The sequence below is a fragment of the Oncorhynchus nerka genome, linkage group LG13 (genome assembly GCF_034236695.1).
Source record: "Oncorhynchus nerka isolate Pitt River linkage group LG13, Oner_Uvic_2.0, whole genome shotgun sequence".
Lineage (NCBI taxonomy): Eukaryota > Metazoa > Chordata > Actinopteri > Salmoniformes > Salmonidae > Oncorhynchus > Oncorhynchus nerka.
In genome coordinates, this window is record NC_088408.1 from 63,903,353 (window position 1) to 63,927,169 (window position 23,817).

At 44.6% G+C, this 23,817-nt stretch overlaps 2 protein-coding genes across 10 annotated transcripts; one reads left to right on the top strand and one right to left on the bottom strand.

Annotated features, from left to right (window-relative positions):
- Positions 1-77: 77 nt before the first annotated feature.
- On the top strand, positions 78-11,786 carry LOC115139844 (tetratricopeptide repeat protein 16-like). 9 transcript variants are annotated; one of them, XR_010465602.1, is made up of 4 exons: positions 78-423; positions 991-4,258; positions 4,666-5,009; positions 10,657-11,786. XR_010465602.1 is itself a non-coding variant. In XM_065026549.1 (3 exons), the coding sequence occupies exons 1-3, from the start codon at positions 4,195-4,197 to the stop codon at positions 6,499-6,501; spliced, it is 252 nt and encodes an 83-aa protein (XP_064882621.1). In that variant the 5' UTR covers positions 80-4,194; the 3' UTR covers positions 6,502-7,014. The 9 variants fall into 9 exon arrangements, 1 of the variants encoding a protein (XP_064882621.1); XR_010465605.1 differs by having other exon boundaries at positions 80-1,361; positions 1,480-4,258; XR_010465607.1 differs by having other exon boundaries at positions 80-1,361; positions 1,626-4,258.
- A 1,250-nt stretch (positions 11,787-13,036) lies between these two features.
- On the bottom strand, positions 13,037-17,397 carry LOC115140553 (uncharacterized). The gene is made up of 6 exons (XM_029678881.2): positions 16,708-17,397; positions 15,829-15,943; positions 15,490-15,638; positions 15,149-15,265; positions 14,837-14,977; positions 13,037-14,514 (listed from the first exon to the last, which is right to left on the bottom strand). Exons 1-6 carry the CDS (start codon positions 16,840-16,842, stop codon positions 13,801-13,803), a joined length of 1,371 nt encoding a protein of 456 aa, XP_029534741.1. The 5' UTR covers positions 16,843-17,397; the 3' UTR covers positions 13,037-13,800.
- Positions 17,398-23,817: the final 6,420 nt, after the last annotated feature.

Here is a 23,817-nt window from a genome sequence, read left to right on the forward strand (position 1 = left end):
TTGTCAAATTGGATCATATACTTTCACAGAATCAGCTGATTCGCATTCTTCCTATAAATTCATATTTCCGGTTCCGTTTAAAAAAAGTTAAGTTGCAACCGTTCCCAGGGTGTTCCGTATAAAGATAATGTCATCATATTTTGAAACAAAGTACAAGAAGTTGGTGAATGGGGTGCTGATAGACAATTGTTGATGGATATTTATAGAGATCTGATCAGGACAACACTTGATTACGAGTGTAGAGTTTATGGAACAGCGCGGAAGACTTTGCTTCAGAGGCTGGACAGAATCCAGTATATAGCTTTAAGGATGTGTATTGGTGCATTTAGGCCGTCGTAAAATAAGACTAACCGATTTGCCTAGTTAAATAAATAAAATATTTTTAATTATCAACATCTGTATATGCCTTAGTAGTGGAGGCAGGTGAGATACCTTTAGAAATACGGCATAAAAACCCAATAAGCATTTTCTTAAGTTGAAAGGCTGCCATTGAACATTGAGTTTAACATGTCAATAGATTGTTGTAGCTTTGACATGAATGTATATTAGCTACTTTAATCACATTATGATTTCTGAAGATGAGTTGAGTTTACCTTAAGGGGCATTTACCTAGATTTAGCCATTTGCAGCTATGGAGAAGAGGCAATGCCAATAGCCGTATCAATTTTCAGTCTGTGACTTGCTTCGCCAAAGCCATCAATAGTTGGGCGCAGTGGTCTAAGGCACGGCATCTCAATGCTAGAGGTGTCACTACAGACACTCTGGTTCAATTCCAGGCTGTATCACAACTGGATGTGATTGGGAGTGCTGTAGGGCGGTGCACAATTGGCCACAAGTGTAGACTGTCATTGTAAATAAGAATTTGTTCTAACTGACTTGCCTGGTTAAATAAAAAAAACATATTCAGCAGAAACAGGTATAGAACCACATAAATATAGTCTGATTTGTATAAAATAATTGTCTGAAGTTGTCATGTGTTCTGACTTCCAGCTCTATGTGAGCCAGGTGGAGGACTTCAGATGTGTGACTTCCAGTCTACAGCCATCAGCTGCAGACATGCCTGCCTCCTGGAGCCTCAGGCTAAGGCCCTCCACAAACCTCTGGCCTGTGATCTTCTTAGAACAGTCTGGGAAAACATTCAGACATAATGATCATCCCTACACAGTCAAGCACGCACCCAGCACTGTTGAAATAACTCTTGCTTTCACTTGAAAAAACTTTATAAAAATCTGAAAACTGTTGTAATTGTCTTGTTTAGAGAATATAGATAATATTTAGTTTTGTCCACTCCACAGGGGATGTTCCTGGATGCTCTGGAGTTGTTTTCCAAGGCCTTGCTGCTGGTCATATCACATGAGGAGGTCAGTGTGAAATTCGAGGTATTCACATAGCTATGTGCATGAAAATTAATATAGTTGTTACTGTCTCCACTATATACAAACACTTTCTTTGGTTTTATCCAAATATTATCTGCCTAAGGAGGGCATGTGAAATCCTTTGACCTCAGCCATCTCTACAGACAGACACTCCTTGCACAGCCAACAGATGGTGCTATTCACCTAAGATTTAAAACAATGTTTCACGGGTGTGAACCACGGAAGTGTCTCTCTTTGCTGCTGTTGTAGCCTGGCATGTCTGACGGCCCTGGGCCGCTATTCTGACTGTCTGAGGCTGGTTAGTAACTGGCATCAGGTAGACTCTGAGACCGCAGATCTTCTCACCCTCAGAGCACGTCTCCACAAACAGCTCAACCAGGTCAGTAGTACACTCTCACACTCTGTTTCCTCGGTGTTAACGCTTGGCAATATCTGACAATACCATGCTATAAAGAACGCAGGTGTGACGATTTCTAGCACCAAATGTAATTTCAACCACTAACCTTATGAGCTGTAACCTTTGGGAAAAATTGCTTATGTACCAGTTCAACACTTGTGACATCATTTCCACTTTTGTCCTCTCGGACCATCTAGTGACTACCTATAGAAAATATTTAAAAAGCCAAATTTACATGCATTCTAATGGAATGACAGGACCATTCTTCATTAGTGATGGGGGGAAAAAATCTATACAGTTACATATCGCAATATTATTTTTGGAAGATATATAGATATTTGACTCCCAAAAATTGCTACCATAGGTAGCGTTAACAAGCGCTAGTCAGCTGTGCCTCTTCCAAAACGTAAGTATTTTTCATCCTATAGCTTGTTCTCCATCTTCTTTTTAAATAGTGAGCCAACATGTTTTCAGCACTTTTATTTCTCTGACGGATCAAAACTTGTTTTCTCTTGTCTCTCTGCAGCAGACATTTAGTGAGCAATATGTTTGGAACATAAAATCGCAATAAAATGTCAGTATGGAATCGCAATACATATAGAATCGTGAAAATCGCAATACATATCTTATTGGTACTAAGTATCGTGATAATATCGTATCGTAAGGTCCCTGGCAATTACCAGGACTCTTCTCCATACAGGTATCACTGTGCTACCCTGATCTGAGGTCAGCCGTGGTCCTCAGTCCATCGTGCCTAGAGGCAGGTGCCCTGCTGGGTTAGAGGAGGCCTGTGAGAGGGCCAGGCAGCAGGCCATCAGCAGGGCCCTGGCAGGGAAGCTCACGGAGGCCCTGTCCAAGATCAACATGGCCCTGGAGCATTGCACTGAGACTGAAGAACGATCTGGCCTTAATAGCGATGCACTCTTATAATCTCCACCCGGCACAGCCAGAAGAGGACTGGTTCCTGGTTCCTCTCTAGGTTGCTTCCTAGATCTGCCTTTCTAGAGAGTTTTTCCTTGCCACTGTGCCTTTAAATCTGCATTGCTTGGGGTTTTAGGCTGGATTTCTGTATAGGCACGTTGTAACATCTTCTGACGTTAAAAGAGCTTTATAAATAAATCTGGAAAAAAAGAGCTTTATAAATACATTTGAGCAGCACTTCCTCTTCAGGTGTTCAAATCAAATTTTATTAGTCTCATGCGCCGAATACAACCTTACAGTGAAATGCTGGATTCACAAGCCCCTAACCAACAATGCAGTTGAATAAATAAATAAAAATATGAATAAAAAAGAAATGAAAGTACCAAGTAATTAAAGAGCAGCATTAAAATAACAATAGTGAGACTATATACAGGGGGGTACTGATACAGCAGGTGGTCATAAGGTTCTTGTTAGAAGCTAGAAGCTTGATCTTGTTGACAGAGTATTTATCTGTACGTGTAAAGGTTCTGATACAGCAAGCAAGAGTGTTGTGGTTTAGTTGATACATGCCTGGTTGATCCCATTTTACCAGACCATTCTCCTCTACCAATGAAGAGATATACACTGAGTGCACAAAACATTAAAAAAACAATCATAATATTGAGTTGAACCCCCTCCCTTCTCCCTTTTCCCCTCAAAACAGTCTCAATTCGTCAGGGCATAGACTACAATGTGTCGAAAGTGTTCCACAGGGACGCTGGCCCATGTTGACTCCAACGCTTCCCACAGTTGTGTCAAGTTGGCTGGATGTCCTTTGGGTGGTGGACCATTCTTGATACACATGGGGAAACTATTGGGTGTGAAAAGCCACCTACTTCCATACCCCGTTCAAAGGCACTTAAATATTTTGTCTTGCCCATTCACCCTCTGAATAGCACACATACACAATCCATGTCTGAATTGTCTCAAGGCTTAGCAATCCTTCTTTAACCTGTCTCCTCCCCTTCATCTACACTGGTTGAAGTGGATTTAACAAGTGACATCAATAAGGGATCATAGCTTTCACCTGGATTCATCTGGTCAGTCTAGGTCATGGAAAGAGCAGTGTTCTTAATGTTATTTTTAGAAGCTACAAGCTTGATAATGTTGACACGTTTTCAGACTGATTCCCGTCTACCAATTTACAGTAAACAAATGAGGATACATCATCTACATTGTGTTGCTGTGATATGCTCCATATTGTCTATTATCCACTAATATGTAGTATTTTGCACCATAGGGGTATTCTGTACCGCAGGCTGAAAGACTTCACTTCTGTCATTGAGGACCTGGTCCTGGCTGTGGAGCTGAGTGAGACTTGAGTCCAGGGGGCGGAGCCGAGCGGACACACCCAGGAAAAACTGAGGGCCGTGCAGTAGGCGGCCCAGGCCCAGCTGGTGCTCACCTATAACGACTTTGCCGTGCCGTGCTTCTTCCCATAGCTTCTACGCCGAGGAAACCATGCTGCTCAGCAAGGCCGTCCAGGAGCAGAAGGAGGAAAGCGGCCTCCACATTAACAGAGGAGGTGAGGGGAGGGGAAAGGAGAGGACGGGAGAGGAAAGCAGAGGAGAGATGAGGGAAGGGAGGTATGTTTAAGGGGGTGGGAGGAAGTGGAGGCGAAGGGGGTGAGTTTGGCTGAGGTAAAATGAGAGAGGTTGTGGGCTCCCTCTTGAAAAAGGTGCAATTGATGTCTGGCTCTGTGAAATAGAAATAGTGTGTGAATATGGACGGTGGGCAGGAGTCTCTGAGATCAAGAGAGGATGTGTTTAAAGTGACTGGAGATTTGATTTCATATCACCTCACAGACCTTGAATACATCAATGCATAAAGTTAGTACCTATATCCATTAGATCCAATTTCAGGAAGGAGTGCATCTGAGTCGACAGTAGATATCACCTCTGATATTTACAGAGGTGGTTGTGGTTTGTGCAGACTGTTTCTTCCAGCAGGACGAGTGGGAGTTTGCCCTGGCTGACTACCAGCAGGCGGAGGAGATGTCTCCTGATGACCAGGCCATCTGGATCCGCCTCGCTGTCATCCTCAACACCCTGGGCACACACTGCTACCAGGACTGGTGAGTCTCAGTCTGTCATCCGTAACACTGTGTATTGTCTTCACCGCAGGAAGTACCATGAGGCAGCTCTGACAAGTTCTCTGAGGCCATCAAGTACAACCCTGGAGTTAGACAGTACTATGAGAACTGGGCCAAAGCCCCACCATAAAGGGCCTAGCAAGATGCCATCAGTACCCTTCTCCTGGACCCCACTAATGATCAGGCAAGACCCTCAATGCCTGTACTGTGTGTCTCATCAACTCTATCCATAGTACTGAGCTGTTATAGCTAGGGTCTAATGTGGACTAAAGACCCTAGTTATGCAAGTACTAAGCTCTCACCACTTGTTTCCAATGCAGATTGGGGGGGGGGGCATGTTTTTTATAAGTATATGAACAGATTATTCTTTATTTTAACGCACATTTCATTTTATGTAATACATGTTTCATAAAGTGGTGTGAAACTCCCACTTGGTGCAGAACTGACTACTGTAGTAAATCTGTACCTCTGTCTGCATGTGTGTATTTCCAGTTTTAATGTCACATGGACAGGTACAGTGAAATGTCTTTCTTGTAACCAACAAAGCAGTAATCAATAACAATGTAATACAACAAATAACATGGTAGAACAAAAACAAGTGAGATATAAACATAAAAAATAAGAACACAATAAAGTAAGCATACTATATACTGGGTCAGTGCCAATACCATTATTAACAATGTGCAGGGATACTGGATCGATAGATGTAGATATATACAGTACCAGTCAAAAGTTTGGACACACCTACTCATAAAATAAAGGGTTTTTCTTTATGTTTACTGTTTTCTACATTGTAGAATAAAAGTTAAGACATCAAAACTATGAAATAACACATATGGAATCATGTAGTAACCAAAAAAGTGTTAAAACAAATCTAAATATATTTTATGTTTGACATTCTTCAAAGTAGCCACCCTTTGCCTTGATGACAGCTTTGCACAATCTTGGCATTCTCTCAACCAGCTTCATGAGGTAGTCACCTGGAATGCATTTCAATTAACAGGTGTGCCTTGTTAAAAGTTCATTTGTGGAATTTCTTTCCTTAATGTGTTTGAGTTGTGTTGTGACAAGGTAGGGGTGGTATACAGAAGGTAGCCCTATTTGGTAAATGAACAAGTCCATATTATGGCAAGAACAGCTCAAATAAGCAAAGAGAAACGACAGGCCATCAAAACCTATTTTTTTTGCTGCAGAGGATAAGTTCATTAGAGTTAACTGCACCTCAGATTTCAGCCCAAATAAATGCTTCAGAGTTCAAGTAACAGACACATCTCAACATCAACTGTTCAGAAGAGACTGTGTGAATCAGGCCTTCATGGTTGAATTACTGCAAAAAAACCTCTAATAACAGACACCAATAATAAGAAGAGACTTGCTTGAGCCAAGAAACACGAGCAATGGACATTAGACCGGTGAGTCTGATGAGTCAAAATGTGAGATTTTTGGTTCCAACCACCGTGACTTTGTGAGACGCAGAGTAGGTGAACAGATGATCTCTGCATGTGTGGTTTGCTGGCGACACAGTCTGTGATTTATTTAGAATTCAAGGCACACTTAACCAACATGGCTACCAAGGCATTCCATCTCATCTGGTTTGCACTTAGTCTCACTATCATTTGTTTTTCAACAGGAAAATGACCCAAAACCCACCTCCAGGGTGTGTAAGGGCTACTTGACCAAGGAGAGTGATTGAGTGCTGCATCAGCATATGTGGGATCTCCTTCAAGACTGTTGGTAAAGCATTCCTCATGAAGCTGGTTGAGAGAATGCCAAGAGTGTGCAAAGCTGTCATCAAGGCAAAGGGTGGCTACTTTGAAGAATCTAAAATGTAAAAAAAAAAAAATCTGATTTGTTTACTTATTTGTTAAACTTATTTCATAGTGTTGATGTCTTCACTATTATTCTACAATGTAGAAAGTAGAAAAAAATTAAGAAAAACCCTTGAATGAGTAGGTGTTTCCAAACTTTGGACTGGTACTCTATGTACGGTGCATTCCAAAAGGATTCAGACATTTACACATTTTGTTACATTACAGCCTTATGCCTTATTGATTACATTTTTAAAAATCCTCATCAATCTACACATAATATCCCATAATGACAAAACAAAATCAGGTTATTAGAAATGTTTGCAAATTTATTAAAAAATAAAAACAGAAATACCTTATTTACATAAGTATTCAGACCCTTTGCTATGAGACTTGAAATTGAGCTCAGGTGCATCCTGTTTCCATTGATCATCTTTGAGATGTTTCTTCAACTTGATTGGAGTCCACCTGTGGTAAGTTCAATTGATTTGACATGATTCTATATAAGGTCCCACAGTTGACAGTGCATGTCAGAGCAAAAACAAAGCCATGAGGTCGAAGGAATTGTCCGCAGAGCTCCGAGACAGGGTTGTGTCAAGGCACAGATCTGGGGAAGTGTCTCAAAACATTTATAGTATTGAAAGTCCCCAAGAACATAGTGGCCTCCATCATTCTTAAATGGAAGAAGTTTGGAACCACCAAGACTCTTCCTAGAGCTGGTCGCCTGGCCAAGCTGAGCAATCGGGGGATAAGGGCCTTGGTCAGGGAGGTAACCAAGAACCCAATGGTCACTCTGACAGAGCTCCAAAAGGACAACCATCTCTGCAGCACTCCACCAATCAGGCCTTTATAGTAGAGTGGACAGATGGAAGCCACTCCTCAGTAAAAGGCACATGACAGCCTGCCTGGAGTTTGCCAAAAGGCACCTAAAGACTCTCAGACCAAATCAAATTGTCACATGCGCCAAATACAACAGATGTACCTTACCGTGAAATGCTAACTTACAAGCCCTTTACCAGCAATGCAGTTAAAATAAATTGGGTTAAGAAAATATTTACTAAATAAACGTTTTTTATTTTATTTTTAAGATTAAAACACAAGAAAATTACATAACAATAACGAGGCTATATACAGGGGAGGGGGGGGGGGACAATGTATATAGTCTGGGTGGCTTTGTTCAGCAGTCTTATGGCTTGGGGGTAGATGCTGTTAAGGAGCCTTTTGGTTCTAGACAGTGCTCCGATACTGTTTGCCTTGCGTTAGCAGACTGAACAGTCTGACTTGGGCAACTGGAGTCTTTGACAATTTTTTGGGCTTTCCTCTGACACCACCTAGTACATCCTGGATGTCAGGAAGCTTGGCCCCAGTGATGCACTGGGCAGTACGCACTACCCTCTGTAGCGCCTTACAGTCAGATGCCGTGCAATTGCCATACCAGGTGGTGATGCAACTGGCCAGGATGCTCTATATGTTGCAGCTGTAGAACTTTTTGAGATTCTGGGGACCCATGCCAAATCTTTTCAGCCTCCTGAGGGGGAACAGGTGTTGTCGTGCCCTCTTCACAACTGTCTTGGTGTGTTTAAACCATGATAGTTTGTTGGTGATGTGGACACCAAGGGACTTGAAACTCTCGATCCTCTCCACTTCAGCCCCATCAATGTTAATGGGGGCCTGTTCAGCCCTCCTTTTACTATGGTCCACAATCAGCTCCTTTGTCTTGCTCACATTGAGGGAGAGGTTGTTGTCCTGGCACCACACTGCCAGGTCTCTGACCTCCCTATAGGCTGTCTCATCGTTGTCAGTGATCAGGCCCACCACTGTTGTCGTCAGCAAACTTAATGATGGTGTTGGAGTCGTGCTTGGCCACGCAGCCGTGGGTGAACAGGAGAGTACAAGAGGGGACTAAGCATGCATCCCTTAGGGGCCCCAGTGTTGAGGTTCAGCGTGGCAGATGTGTTGTTGCCTACCCTTACCACCTGGGGACTGCCCGTCAGGAAGTCCAGGATCCAGTTGCAAAGGGAGGTGTTTAGTCCCAGGGTCCTTACCTTAGTAATGCGTTTTGTGGGCACTATGTTGTATAATGCTGAGCTGTAGTCAATGAACAGCATTCTCACATACATGTTCCTTTTGTAAAGAAGGGAAAGGGCAGTGTGGAGTGCAATTGAGATTGCGTCATCTGTGGATCTGTTGAGGCGGTATGTAAATTGGAGTGGGTCTAGGGTTTCCAGCATGATGGTGTTGATGTGAGCCATGACCAGCCTTTCAAAGCACTTCATGGCTACAGACGTGAGTGCTATGGGGTGGTATTCATTTAGGCAGATTACCTTTGCTTTCTTGGGCACAGGGACAATGGTGGTCTATTTGAAACATGTAGGTATTACAGACTCGGTCAGGGAGAAGTTGAACATGTCAGTGAGGACACTTGTCAGTTGGTCCGCGCATGCTTTGAGTACACATCCTGTGAATTTTGAATGTTGACCTGTTTAAAGTTCTTGCTCACATCGGCTACAGAGAGCGTGATCACACAGTTGTCCAGAACAGCTGGTGCTGTCATGCATGCTTCAGTGTTGCTTTCCTCAAAGCGAGCATAAAGGGCATTTCGTTCATTTGGTAGGCTCACATCACTGGGCAGCTCGCGGCTGGGTTTCCCTTTTGTCGTCCGTAATATTTTTCATGCCCTGCCACATCCGACGAGCGTCAGAGCCGGTGTAGTAGGATTCAATCTTAGTCTTGTATTGACGCTTTGCCTGTTTGATTGTTTGTAGCGGGATTTCTTATATGCGTTCGGATTAGTGTCCCGCTCCTTGAAAGCAGGACACTCATTGAAAGCGGCAGCTCTGTACTTTAGCTCGGTGCAGATGTTGCCTGTAATCCATGGCTTCTGGTTGGGAAATGTACATACAGTCACTGTGGGGAGGACGTCGTTGATGCACTTATTAATAAAGCCGGTGACTAACGTGGTATAGTCCTCAATGCCATTGGATGAATCTCGGAACATATTCCAGTCTACACTAGCAAAACAACAACCATGAGAAACACATTTCTCTGGTCTAATGAAACCAAGATTGAACTTTTTGGCCTGAATGCCAAGCGTTACGTCTGGAAGAAACCTGGCACCATCTCTACGGTGAAGCATGGTGGTGACAGCATCATGCTGTGGGGATGTTTTTCAACGACAGGGACTGGGAGACTAGTCAGGATCGATGAAAGATGAACGGAGCAAAGTACAGAGAGATCCTTGATGAAAGCCTGCTCCGGAGCACTCAGGACTTCAGACAGGGCCAAAGTCTTCCAACAGGACAACGACCCTAAGCACACTGCCAAGACAACGCAGGAGTGGCTTCGGGACAAGTATCTGAATGTCCTTGAGTGGCCCAGCCAGAGTCTGGATCGAACATCTCTGGAGAGACTGAAAATAGCTGTGCAGCAACGCTCCCCATCCAACCTGTCAGAGTTTCAGAGGATCTGCAAAGAAGAATGGGAGAAACTCTCCAAATACAGGTGTGACAAGCTTGTAGCATCATACCCAAGATAACTCAAGGCTGTAATCACTGCCAAAGGTAATTCAACCAAGTATTGAGTAAAGGGTTTCAATACTTATGTAAAGTTGATATTTCATTATGGGGTACTGTGTGTAGATTGATGAGGATTAAAATACAATTTAATCCATTTTAGAATAAGTCTTTAACGTAACAAAATGTCAAGTGGTCTAAATTCTAAATACCTGGTTTAGTTTTCCAGGTACAATAGAATGGAAAAACCCCCAAAGTACAGAATCAAAGCTAAATCAAGCACATGTACTTTTGTGTTTTTTTAAACATATTTATTTAACTCGGGTCTGAAAATGGTCAAAAGGGCAGTTGCACAGATCCAGATGAACACTTGTCCTGGACTAAAAAGAAGCCTGTTCAATAGAGAGTCTCAATTGGAAGTGTTTTGTAGTCCTTCCTTACATAGGCCAAATATGGGTGTGTACACCAGTCCCGAAGTGTACAAACTAATTGTGGTTGATGCTCATTTCAGATGTGTTTCCCCAGAATCTGCAGTGGGCTTGACAAGATGACCCTGTCACATGACACAGACACCCAGTCTGACATCCAATCCTCAGAGGACCAGTCTGACCAGGTGGCGGAGCCGCTTAAAGCCTGTGTGGCACCCCAGTACGTGTACAAGCAGATCGTCAGGATCAATCAGCGGGTACTAGACCAGAAAAACACCCAGACACTGGGACAGACAAACTCATCTGTGAGGTCACTTAATAAAGCCCTTCAGTTCAAACTCTCTTTCCATACCTCTTATTCACAAAATCACATAAAACACTCAACTTATGCTTCACCATAGATCAGTATTTGTTTTAGTTGGGTCCTCCACCCGTAGAGATTATTGAAAGAGTCTCTCATACTGAGCAGAGGTGCACTTCCTGTGTTGGCTGTGCCAGGTGAAGCGAGCAGTGCGATTGGCCCTTGAACGGCGATAGCCTCTGCAGTATGATGGGTCCAGTCTGGCCCCCACCCGCACAGTGGAACAGGAGCAGTCTGCACTGGTCTCTAAGGACAGGCTGTACCACTGTAGGAAGTTTGGGGGGTTTGGAGTGAATTCCACATAAGCAGCAACACTATGGTGTTTACTACTCTTAGGGTGACATGGTGGAGTGTGGCCATAGTACTATAGCTTGAGGTTGTCATAGCACAACACTATTCTCAAATCCAACAGGTGTCAGTAGAGGCCCAGTTTTCCTTAGTTCCACCTCACCTGTTTGGATTTACAGTCATTTATCCATTAGTCTAGATTGTCAGGGCTCAAGGATTTTCTAATGGGATTGTTTTGTATTGTTTATGTCTATAACTATGATTGACAGGCAAATGGAGACATGTAAAGGGCGTATGACAAAAAGCAAGATGTGGGCCAGTTAGATGAAGGCAGTTCAATGATATGACAGATAGAAATGATGGAGAAGCTGTAGCTCTTTTGTATACGTTATATTCCCTTGAGAATTTAGTTGAATGGCAAAGTTATTGTGGCTTGGACCGTTTTTTTCCACAACATTACAGTATATCTTTATTTTTAACAAGATCATTTAGCTGTGTAAATATGCCTGAAAATGATGTTTTTTTCCCTTGCCAAATAAAATAAAGATATGTATCAAGATTATAGTGCATAGATTGAATTCACCCTGAAACTGTAAATGTATCTAGAGTTTAAAAGATTTGAATATGTGTGGCAATAATGTGGTTTACAGTGTGTACCAGTTGGGTATTGTAGCATACTGTACATGGTGGAGACTGGAGAAGAGAGGGGGTTGTTTTGAGAGAGAAGCAGCTGCCCCCCCGCTCTGACAGCAGCTATAGTAACAGCCGATAAGGAGATTGTGACACTCAACCCTGTAGGAAACACCCCAGCAGCATCTGATCACATGCATTCCATCCACACCAGCTATCGTTTCAATTACTGAACATACAATCACTTGTGATGAACGTACAGTACAAATACTACTCAGGCTCCCCCCTTGCATGTATAAGACGTCATTGAGAGCAGTGGCATAATCACATGCGGAGTGTGGCGTAGCAGAGATTCTAGTTTAAAAGTACATGTTCACACAGTACACCCGGTACCACCCAAATCTTCTCAATGGTGTCTGCCCAATGTTTGTGCAGACGACCACGGAGCCCATGCCTAGACTGATGTCAATCATCAGATGTGGTGATGATGTTGTGGCTCCGTTTGGAGAGCGTGGTCGACCGCCGCCTCACAATGCGATGTCGGCATGGGGATGGGGCTTGGTGCTTGGTTCAGCTCCCTCAGACAGTATGTGTGGGCTGCAGCCCTTGAACAAAGTGGTCTGGGACAGACAGTGGTCATAAAGGAGCTGAAAAGTGTTTCACCCCCTCGCAATAAAAGTTTAAGGTTACCGTCCTGTCAGGAATGGGAAATGCAGCCAGGAGAGCCCAGTGGCCGCCAGGTTCTACTCCAGACAAAAACACCTTTCTCTGGGCACAGGAGCTGGTGGCTTTGCCCCCAGTCAAAAAAATGATTGGTGGACCGGAGGAGTTTCATTCACGTTTGGCTAGAGACTGTTTTGTCTAAGACTTGCAGAACACGTTTGTAATCTTTGGGTAGTGTTCGGAACAGGTGACGTGCAGCTAACGCACGCCGCTTTTTTCCTCCCGAAGGGAAATGTAGAATTCTTGCAGTTTTATGATGTGAAGGGCTTTAAGTGGATTAGTGCTGCTTGAATTAAGTATGTGCCAGTCAGGGTGTGTATCAATGGTGAAAGAGCTGTTCTTGTGCAAAAGAAAATGACTCTGATACAGGTAGTTATTTTCACATGAGGGGTGTCTGCTCAATTCCATCCATGAAACAAGGATACAGAATCATATCAAAGGAAACATCAACCATGTATTTTCAAATATTTATTTGTAAAATAATTACATACATTATAGTGAAACCGTCATGGTTAAATAAAACCCTTCCCATTGCAATAAATAAGCATTATGTAAAGTTCATCATGAAAACGCTTAGCGAGAGTGAGGCTGAAAAGGAAGGATACAAAGTCGAAGTTGCTTGGTCACTCAATATATTGGAATAAATACCTGCCACCTCATTCTAAACATTCTAAAACACTGCAGTTGGTTTACAGTCTAGTGTCTGGACCGGATTCTGCTGCACTCAAATGTCTGATGCACCAGATGACATGTTTGGCACCTAGGGGATATATAAAGCGAGTAAAATGTGCTTTTACAATCTTGTAATTTTCATAACTGAATTTAACTGCATAGTTCCTTTCTCAGAGAGAGAGAGCAGCAGACGAAAGGTCCCTCCTGAGAAACATTTGAAAGACAATTTATTCATCTTGGAGAGAAAAAATGTCTGCCGCCTGTGCTACTCACAAATTTTCCAGTCAGTTTTACTGGCTTGCCTCAGGAACCCTTCTCCCTGTCACTCTCCTCATGTTTTGAAGTAAAGGGCTTCTCTCCTGTTTTCTGTACAGACAGAAGAGACAGCCATACTCTTTGTCTCCCTGGGGGCACAGGCCAGGGCTTGACCTTCGTGGATGATGTCTGTGTTCCTGTAACCCCGTCTTGTATGACATCGTTCTCTCTCTATTTGCTTTCTCCCTGGACATCACCAAGACCAACTGACTCATAAAAGTTTATCTGTCTTGTGGGGTCACTTCCACCCATTCTGTTCTTTGAGCTTGCTGATGTCCAGTCCTTTGTGAACAGGTTTAGTGCTGCTAATATCTAGTCTGATGTCCAGTCCCTTCTCAACTGGTTTAATGCTGCTGAAGTCCAGTGCTCTCTTAACAGTTTTAGTGCTGTTGTCCAGTCCTTTCTTAACAGGTGTAGTACTTATGATCTCCCATCCTTTCTTAACAGGCGTAGTGAAATCCAGTGCTTTCTTATCAGGTGTAGTGTTGATGTCCAATGCTTTCTTATCAGGTGTAGTGTTGATGTCCAGTGCTTTCTTAACAGGTGTAGTGTTGATGTCCAATGCTTTCTTATCAGGTGTAGTGTTGATGTCCAGTGCTTTCTTAACAGGTGTAGTGTTGATGTCCAATGCTTTCTTAACAGGTGTAGTGTTGATGTCCAGTGCTTTCTTAACAGGTGTAGTGTTGATGTCCAATGCTTTCTTAACAGGTGTAGTGTTGATGATCTCCCATCCTTTCTTAACAGGTGTAGTGTTGATGATCTCCCATCCTTTCTTAACAGATGTAGTGATGTCCAGTGCTTTCTTAACAGGTGTACTAGGTGGGTTGTACAGAGGGAGAGTTGGTGAGTTGCAGGCCCGTGTCCAAGGCCGCTCAGTGGGAATGGTCCAAATGTTTCGAGACGGGGTCTTCTTCTTGTCCTTCTTCTCCTTCGTAGAAGCAGGAAAAGGTGTCTGATAGTACAGAGAGAAAAGTTAGAGAAACCTTGGCAAGGAGAGTTGGAGAGACAACAAATATGTTTTGAAACAAATGTGACCATAGGAGCTTACAGCACCTTCTCTGACTAGCAATTCAGCAAGTGTGTTTGGTTCAACTGTAAAAGACACGGCAGCTCCGGGAACAAGCACCATTGTAGTCGCTGCGACTGATTATCTAAGTTCTAGGCAGAATCCAACTTTTCATTGAACAAGCTGAAATGAACTTGTTCTGTACGTCATGCAACATGTTCATAGCACTGAAACCCTGTGCATTGGTGAGATATAAAGGGAGACATACGCAGCAGAGGAGCGTGTAGCAGCTGAGCTTGGCGGGGTTGCCGTCGGTCCCCGCGTAGCGGTTCTTTTTGGGTAGCAGCAACACGAAGGACACCGCCATAGACAGGTGGTAGAAACTGTGGACATAGGCGTAGTCCCACTCCTGACAAACAAATTGAAATCGATAAGTCTCACCCCCCCAAATGTCAATGTTGTTCCCACTTGTGCAAGCGAAACACAGATCTCAACAAGGTGTTTTGCAGTTGACCGTCTAGTTATTGTCTTGATTGTGAATGGGGCGAGGGGAAGGAGGGAGATGGAGTTGTTCTGATACCTCGAAGTAGAAGCGGAGCATCAGAGCCAGGGCACCGAAGCAGCATCCTGGTCCCACCTGTTGAGTATATACTCTCTTCTCGGGGTAGAGGCCCCTTGTCTCTTTCATTTTCTGTAACTGAAATATCATGCACGGGATGTGTTTAGAACAAAATAGGTTTAGTTGGAGAGACAGTCAATGCAATGTTGCTAGGCAATACCTCAACTAAGTATGGACTTCGGTGTACATTTCACATTGACGAGATTATGAGATCTCTTATCAAATTACTGTAAACATGACCATATTAGGGCATATCGTTATCAGTGTTTGTCATAGCCATATTGTAAGTTGTCTTCACACACCCATTTGACAGTGATTATGAATACTGCTGATCCTATTGGTCCAGAGTAGATCCCATAGCCCCAGCGGTCCTGGTAGATCCTCACAGCACAGGTCAAAACCCCAAACATGGTCAGAGTAGAACGCTTTGGCTCATCAAAATCCCCTAAAGCTGGAGAAGAGAGTGTGTGTGTGCGTACAAGAGAGTGAGAGACAGACACAGCACATGCTTCCGAACAACTGCTCAGTGGTACTGAATGCAGAACTCACGAGCTCTCTGAACATAGTTTTAGGCCACTTAACACACTCCGAGGGTAAGCCATTAAAGTGTCATGACACAACAGCGTGCTGTTTACACTCACCTATCAGAGTGACCCAGATCGAGATGGCTGTTCCGTACACGCTGAAGTACTCCAGGATCTCATACTTCATGAAACATATGATGGAGAGGCCTGGCCCATCACACGCATGGTAAATCTAGGGTCGAACACATCCCATGGGTTTCACGTACAACAGTATTATACAGCCACTTCCTTTCTGCTCGTTTCAGTTCTGATAGGACATCCTGTCTCTGGTAGGTTAAAGTAGACCCACACTGGTTGTAATCATAAGCACCCCTACGAAATGGCTCAAATTAATGTACAAGGGACTGTACCACAGGAGGTTGGTGGCACCTTAATTGGGGAGGATGGGCTCGTGGTAATGGCTGGAGCTTAATGATGGAATGGTATCAAATGCATCAAACACATGGTTTGATGCCATTCCATTCACTCCGTTCCAGCCATTATTAAGAGCCGTCCTCCCCTCAGCAGCCTCCACTGGTCACTGTGCTATGCATTTTCTTCAGTATTACAGTACTAATCATAGATTGTTTGAAGTTGTCTACACAATCACTCACAAGTACAGCACACACACACAGCCCCACTCACAAGTACAGTACACACACACAGCCCCACTCACAAGTACAGTACACACACACAGCCCCACTCACAAGCAGTGTCAGTAACACACACACAGCCCCACTCACAAGTACAGTACACACACACAGCCCCACTCACAAGTACAGTACACACACACAGCCCCACTCACAAGTACAGTACACACATACACACAGCCCCACTCACAAGTACAGTACACACACACACAGCCCCACTCACAAGCAGTGTCAGTAACACACAGACAGCCTCCATAATACAGTAATGCACAATGTCAACATCTCAGCGTCATGCCATGGTTCTTACCGTGGTGAAGAACATGGTGAAGAAGTAGACCATGGCCTCCATGTGGAATCCTCTCTTGGTGGCCACGCTGGCTGCAGGCAGGAACACCAGGCTACTAACAGTGGGCAGCAGCATCTTGGCAATGTAGGCTCCCATGGTGGCTAACTACAGCAACACCGACTCACTGGGTGTTGGGTATCTGGTGCAGATGATAGGTTGATCTGATCAACCAGCAATAATCACACCTCAGCTGAATTGATATTGATACAGGCTGTCTACAGTAGTACTGCTCTGTGGCTGTCTGGCAGCGCTGGATGGGAAGATGTCCTTGAATCCCTCAGTCCTCTACTAGTGAAATGAGAGAGCTGGTAAGTGGACAGGGAAATGAACACCACACCACACACACTCTCACACACAGCTGTCCTGTTGGAGCTCTTTAAAGTTTTAATTTGCCCCAGCGAGGCGTGTATGTGCGCTGTCGTCGTAGGACAGCTGTCTGCATACCAGGTCTGGCAGGCACGGCTGGGTGGGGAGAGTGGTCGCATGCCATGGCATTGCGGCATGTTTGTGAAGTGTCGTGTTTCAGGTTGTTAGGCTCTAATTTTCAGAGCACAAACTCAACGTAGACAATGAAAGCTTTAAAACCAAGATAATTCTGCCCAGAGGGTCAATACAACTGCATTCAGACAAAGACATGGTTTCAGCCGTGGTAGTATACAAACCCCACTTTGGGTGGAGTCTCCTCCTTATCGCTACACATTGCATTGTTATTGCTAGGCAGGGAGCTGAGTGAAATTGTCCTTAAATGGTTCCTCCTCTTATCAGTACTGCCACATGTGACCTTGTTCCCTGCACTCAGCCCCTCCCAAGCTTCATTATGCCCCCCCCCCCTCATGTCTCTTTTAGAACTAATGATTGGTAATAGTTCAAGCTCAGAAACCAAGCCTATCAAGGTCAATGGTGAGGCACACGTTAGATTCGAAGCGCTGCCATGGGTTTTGTTGTGGTTGTATGACTGTTGTTGTGAACCTCCATCTCTTGTGGCAGTCACTCCAGACAAGTCAACTTTTTAGCAGTGGCTCTGTTAGTGTCCCATACAGAGAAACACTGCTCGTCTGAATTTGCCAATGGTGACCATGCAATACCAGTCCACCCCAGGCAGTACTCTTAAAGTATTTCTATGAGTATGTATTGTACATTGGATCAATGTTTTTCCAGAGCCAATTGTGAAGTAGTAAATGTTAAACTCGCATGGATCTAATTAAATGAGGAGGTCACGGTCGAGAGGGAGCTCTTTAAGCCTTTCGAAGTAGCTGGTGGTGCAGCAGTTGCCCTCTCCTCTCCTTCTCTCCTCTGTTCCTTCTCTCCTCTCCTCTCCTCTCCGCTCAGCTGTTGCACCTGCCCTGTGGGGCTGACGGGGGGAACACAAAGGGTGCAGTGTAGTTGGGAACACACCCCACGCCTCAGATTCCTGGAGGGACTCCGTAACATGAGCACTCGGGACATGGTCAAAACGGCACTCTCAGGCTCGGCTTGGGGACCCCTATTGGCTGGACCCTGCGCTCTGTCAGTATCCTCTCTATACCAGCCCATAGTTTTTATTTTATTTTATTTTTTAACCTTTATTTAACTAGGCAAGTCAGTTAAGAACAAATCATTAAGAACAAATCATTATTTACAATGACAGCCTACCAAAAAGCAAACGGCCTCCTGCGTGGACAGGGGCTGGGATTAAAAATGTTAAATAAATAAAAATATAGGACAAAACACACATCACGACAAGAGAAACAACACATCACTACATAAAGAGAGACCTAAGACAACAACATAGCATGGCAGCAACACAACATGACAACAACATGGTAGCAGCACAAAACAAGGTACAAACATTATTGGGCACAGACAACAGCACAAAGGGCAAGAAGGTAGAGACAACAATACAGCCAATACAACAAGTACAGCCTTTGGAATTTGGAATGACCCCTGGAATGGGGTGGGCTGGTCCCAGGATTCTGAGGTTGGAGTTCGTTCAAGTTCGACTTTGTTGAGAGTACAATGTGAGAGCAGGGGGATAGCTAACAAAATGAAAGTGTGTCATTGTTACTTTCACCCCAGCAGGCCCATGCCCCTGCTCAGTCCCTGTCTAAACATGGGCATGGACGGTAGTGTGGGAATGTGGCAGCCAGGGACTTCCTGTAAGCATCTGAGAAAACACTGGGCTTCCTTTTGATTTTCTCATAAATAGTTCTGCCCTCTGCCCTCTAGTTCTTTTATAAATAATTGAAAAGTAGATGTTTTAGTTAGTTTTCTCTGTGAGCGCACAATTACAAAAAATATATTCATTTTAAAGCTGTGGGAATGTATCCAAAGTACGGTGCATTCGGAAAGTATTCAGACCGCTTGACTTTTTCCACATTTTGTTACGTTACAGCCTTATTCTAAAATTGATTCAATATTTTTTCCCTCATTAATTTACACATAATATCCCATAATAACAAAACAAAAACAGGTTTTTGAAATGTTTACAAATGTATAAAAAACACAGAAATCTTACATTTACATAAGTATTCAGACCCTTTACTCAGTACTTTGTTGAAGCATCTTTGGCAGCGATTACAGCCTCGAGACTTCTTGTGTATGACCCTATAAGCTTGGCACACCTGTATTTGGGGAGTTTCTCCCATTCTTCTCTGCAGATCCTCTCAAGCTCTGTCAGGTTGGATGGGGAGCGTCGCTGCACAGCTTTTTTCAGGTCTCTCCAGAGATGTTTGATCGCGTTCAAGTCAGGGCTCCGGGCAGCCGAGCGGAAATGGAGGAAAACTCGCCTCCCTGCAGACCTGGCATCCTTTCACTCCCTCCTCTCTACATTTTCCTCCTCTGTCTCTGCTGCTAAAGCCACTTTCTACCACTCTAAATTCCAAGCATCTGCCTCTAACCCTAGGAAGCTCTTTGCCACCTTCTCCTCCCTCTTGAATCCTCCTCCCCCTCGCCCCCCTCCTCCCTCTCTGCAGATGACTTCGTCAACCATTTTGAAAAGAAGGTCGACGACATCCGATCCTCGTTTGCTAAGTCAAACGACACCGCGGGTTCTGCTCACACTGCCCTACCCTGTGCTCTGACCTCTTTCTCCCCTCTCTCTCCAGATGACATCTCGCGTCTTGTGACGGCCGGCCGCCCAACAACCTGCCCGCTTGACCCTATCCCCTCCTCTCTTCTCCAGACCATCTCCGGTGACCTTCTCCCTTACCTCACCTCGCTCATCAACTCATCCCTGACCGCTGGCTACGTCCCTCCCGTCTTCAAGAGAGCGAGAGTTGCACCCCTTCTGAAAAAACCTACACTCGATCCCTCCGATGTCAACAACTACAGACCAGTATCCCTTCTTTCTTTTCTCTCCAAAACTCTTGAACGTGCCGTCCTTGGCCAGCTCTCCCGCTATCTCTCTCAGAATGACCTTCTTGATCCAAATCAGTCAGGTTTCAAGACTAGTCATTCAACTGAGACTGCTCTTCTCTGTATCACGGAGGCGCTCCGCACTGCTAAAGCTAACTCTCTCTCCTCTGCTCTCATCCTTCTAGACCTATCGGCTGCCTTCGATACTGTGAACCATCAGATCCTCCTCTCCACCCTCTCCGAGTTGGGCATCTCCGGCGCGGCCCACGCTTGGATTGCGTCCTACCTGACAGGTCGCTCCTACCAGGTGGCGTGGCGAGAATCCGTCTCCTCACCACGTGCTCTCACCACTGGTGTCCCCCAGGGCTCTGTTCTAGGCCCTCTCCTATTCTCGCTATACACCAAGTCACTTGGCTCTGTCATAACCTCACATGGTCTCTCCTATCATTGCTATGCAGACGACACACAATTAATCTTCTCCTTTCCCCCTTCTGACGACCAGGTGGCGAATCGCATCTCTGCATGTCTGGCAGACATATCAGTGTGGATGACGGATCATCACCTCAAGCTGAACCTCGGCAAGACGGAGCTGCTCTTCCTCCCGGGGAAGGACTGCCCGTTCCATGATCTCGCCATCACGGTTGACAACTCCATTGTGTCCTCGTCCCAGAGCGCTAAGAACCTTGGCGTGATCCTGGACAACACCCTGTCGTTCTCAAATAACATCAAGGCGGTGGCCCGTTCCTGTAGGTTCATGCTCTACAACATCCGCAGAATACGACCCTGCCTCACACAGGAAGCGGCGCAGGTCCTAATCCAGGCACTTGTCATCTCCCGTCTGGATTACTGCAACTCGCTGTTGGCTGGGCTCCCTGCCTGTGCCATTAAACCCTACAACTCATCCAGAACGCCGCAGCCCGTCTGGTGTTCAACCTTCCCAAGTTCTCTCACGTCACCCCGCTCCTCCGCTCTCTCCACTGGCTTCCAGTTGAAGCTCGCATCCGCTACAAGACCATGGTGCTTGCCTACGGAGCTGTGAGGGGAACGGCACCTCACTACCTCCAGGCTCTGATCAGGCCCTACACCCAAACAAGGGCACTGCGTTCATCCACCTCTGGCCTGCTCGCCTCCCTACCACTGAGGAAGTACAGTTCCCGCTCAGCCCAGTCAAAACTGTTCGCTGCTCTGGCCCCCCAATGGTGGAACAAACTCCCTCACGACGCCAGGACAGCGGAGTCAATCACCACCTTCCGGAGACACCTGAAACCCCACCTCTTTAAGGAATACCTAGGATAAGTAATCCTTCTCCCCCTCCCCCCCCCCTTAAAAGACCTAGATGCACTATTGTAAGTGGCTGTTCCACTGGATGTCATAAGGTGAAAGCACCAATTTGTAAGTCGCTCTGGATAAGAGCGTCTGCTAAATGACTTAAATGTAAATGTAAATGTTCAAGTCCGGCCTCGGCTGGGCCTCTCAAGGACATTCAGAGACTTGTCCCGAAGCCACTCCTGCGGTGTCTTGGCTGTGTGCTTAGGGTCGTTGCCCTGTTGGAAGGTGAACCTTTGCCTCAGTCTGAGGTCGTGAGCACTATGGAGCAGGTTTTCATCAAGGATCTCTCTGTACCTCTCTCCCTTCATATTTCCCTCGATCCTAACTAGTTTCCCAGTCCCTGCTGCTGAAAAACATCCCCACAACATGATGCTGCCACCACCATGCTTCACCATAGTGATGGTGCCACCACCATGCTTCACCATAGTGATGGTGCCAGGTTTCCTCCAGACATGGCTCTTGGCATTCAGGCCAAAGAGTTCAAGCTTGGTTTTATCAGACCAGAGATTCTTGTTTCTCATGGTCTGAGAGTCCTTTAGGTGTCTTTTTGGCAAACTCTAAACGGGCTGTTGTGTGCCTTTTACTGAGGAGTGGCTTCCGCCTGGCCACTATACCATAAAGGCCTGATTGGTTGAGTGCTGCAGAGATGGTTGTCCTTCTGGAAGGTTCTTCCATCTCCACAGAGGAACTCTGGAGTTATGTCAGAGTGACCATCAGGTTCTTGGTTACCTCCCTGACCAAGGCCCATCTCCCCCAATTGCTCAGATTGACCAGGCGGCCAGCTCTAGGAAGAGTCTTGGTGGTTCCAAACTTCTTCCATTTAAGAATGATGGAGGCCACTGTGTTCTTGGGGACCTTCAATGCTGCAGACATTTTTTGGTCGCTTTCCCCAGATCTTTGCCTCAACACAATCCTGTCTCGGAGCTCTATGGACAATTCCTTCGACTTCATGGCTTGATTTTTTTCTATGACATGCAATGTTAACTGTGGGACCTTATATAGACAGGTGTGTGCCTTTCCAAATCATGTCCAATCAATTGAACTTACCACAGGTGGACTCCAATCAAGTTGTAGAAACATCTCAAGGATGATCAATGGAAAAAGATGCACCTGAGCTCAATTTCGAGTCTCATATCAAAGGGTCTAAATACTTATGTAAATAAGGTACGTCTGTTTTTTATTTGTTATAAATTTGCCAACATTCTAAAACCCTGTTTTTGCCTCATCATTATGTGGTATTGTGTGTAGATTGATGAGGACTTTTAAAAAATGTAATCCATTTTTGAATAAGGCTGTAACGTAACAAAATGTGGAAAAAGTCATGGGGTCTGAATATTTTCTGAATGCACTGTATATTTGGAAAATAACATAGATATACTTATAGAACAGTATAGAATATAGAATAGTATAGAATAGTTTTGTGTATAAACTGTTATTGCGAGTGCATTGTGCCCCATTGAGAAATTATTTCCAGGGCACGTGCATACGTGTGTTTGTGTGTGTGTGTTGGTATGTAGGTATGTAGTTGTATTTTGTGTGTGTGTCAGTCTGTGTCATCTGCTTGATGATGTGTAGGTCTGCCAATCTGTCTGGCTGTCTGACTTGCTGCCTGCCTGTTTGTCTGTCTGTCTGCGAGCATGAATGTGTCTGTCTAAAGTGCAGTACAAGCCTGAATAAACCTGGGCTGTGAGCCAAGAGGACATCAGAGAATTTTATGACAGCTCCTCTCCTCTCCTGCTGAAGAAGAGCAGTCTCTGTGCTTCTAAACTCAGAAGAAATAGGTTGGAATTTGAAAATATAAGACTATAACCTTTGAAATGGACTGGAAATCAATTTACCAGGTATCTAGATAGCTGATATACATTTAAGAGAAATGAAAACGTTTAAAATAAAATGTGGAAAAGACATCTCACAAATGAATAGAGGTTTATCGCTAAACAATTCAGATTTTATAATTCCGACTTTAGACATATAAATGATAATACACAGTAAATTACGTTTTTTTGTGGATTGTTATATCTCAGTTTGAGAATACACCTTTTTATTCTAGAACATTTCTCTCACTGAAAGAGTGTCATCAACTTAAACAGTGTATATTTATTTTCCAACATCTGTGGAGGGGAAAAACACACTCTGTTTTTTCTTGTCTGTGTGTAGCCTACTAACCACAATGTTTCCAAAATGTTTCTCCACACAACAACACAACACCTAGGGACTATTGTTAGCCCTCCACGACCCATTTCCTCTGTTTTCCTCCTCTATTTAGAGAGAGAGAGAGAGAGAGATGGGGAAAGAGAGACACACAGAGAGAGACACACACAGAGAGAGAGAGACACACACACACACAGAGAGAGAGAGAGCATGCTTCTTGACTTGCAGACTGTGCAGTTCTCCCCCTGAACTACTGTA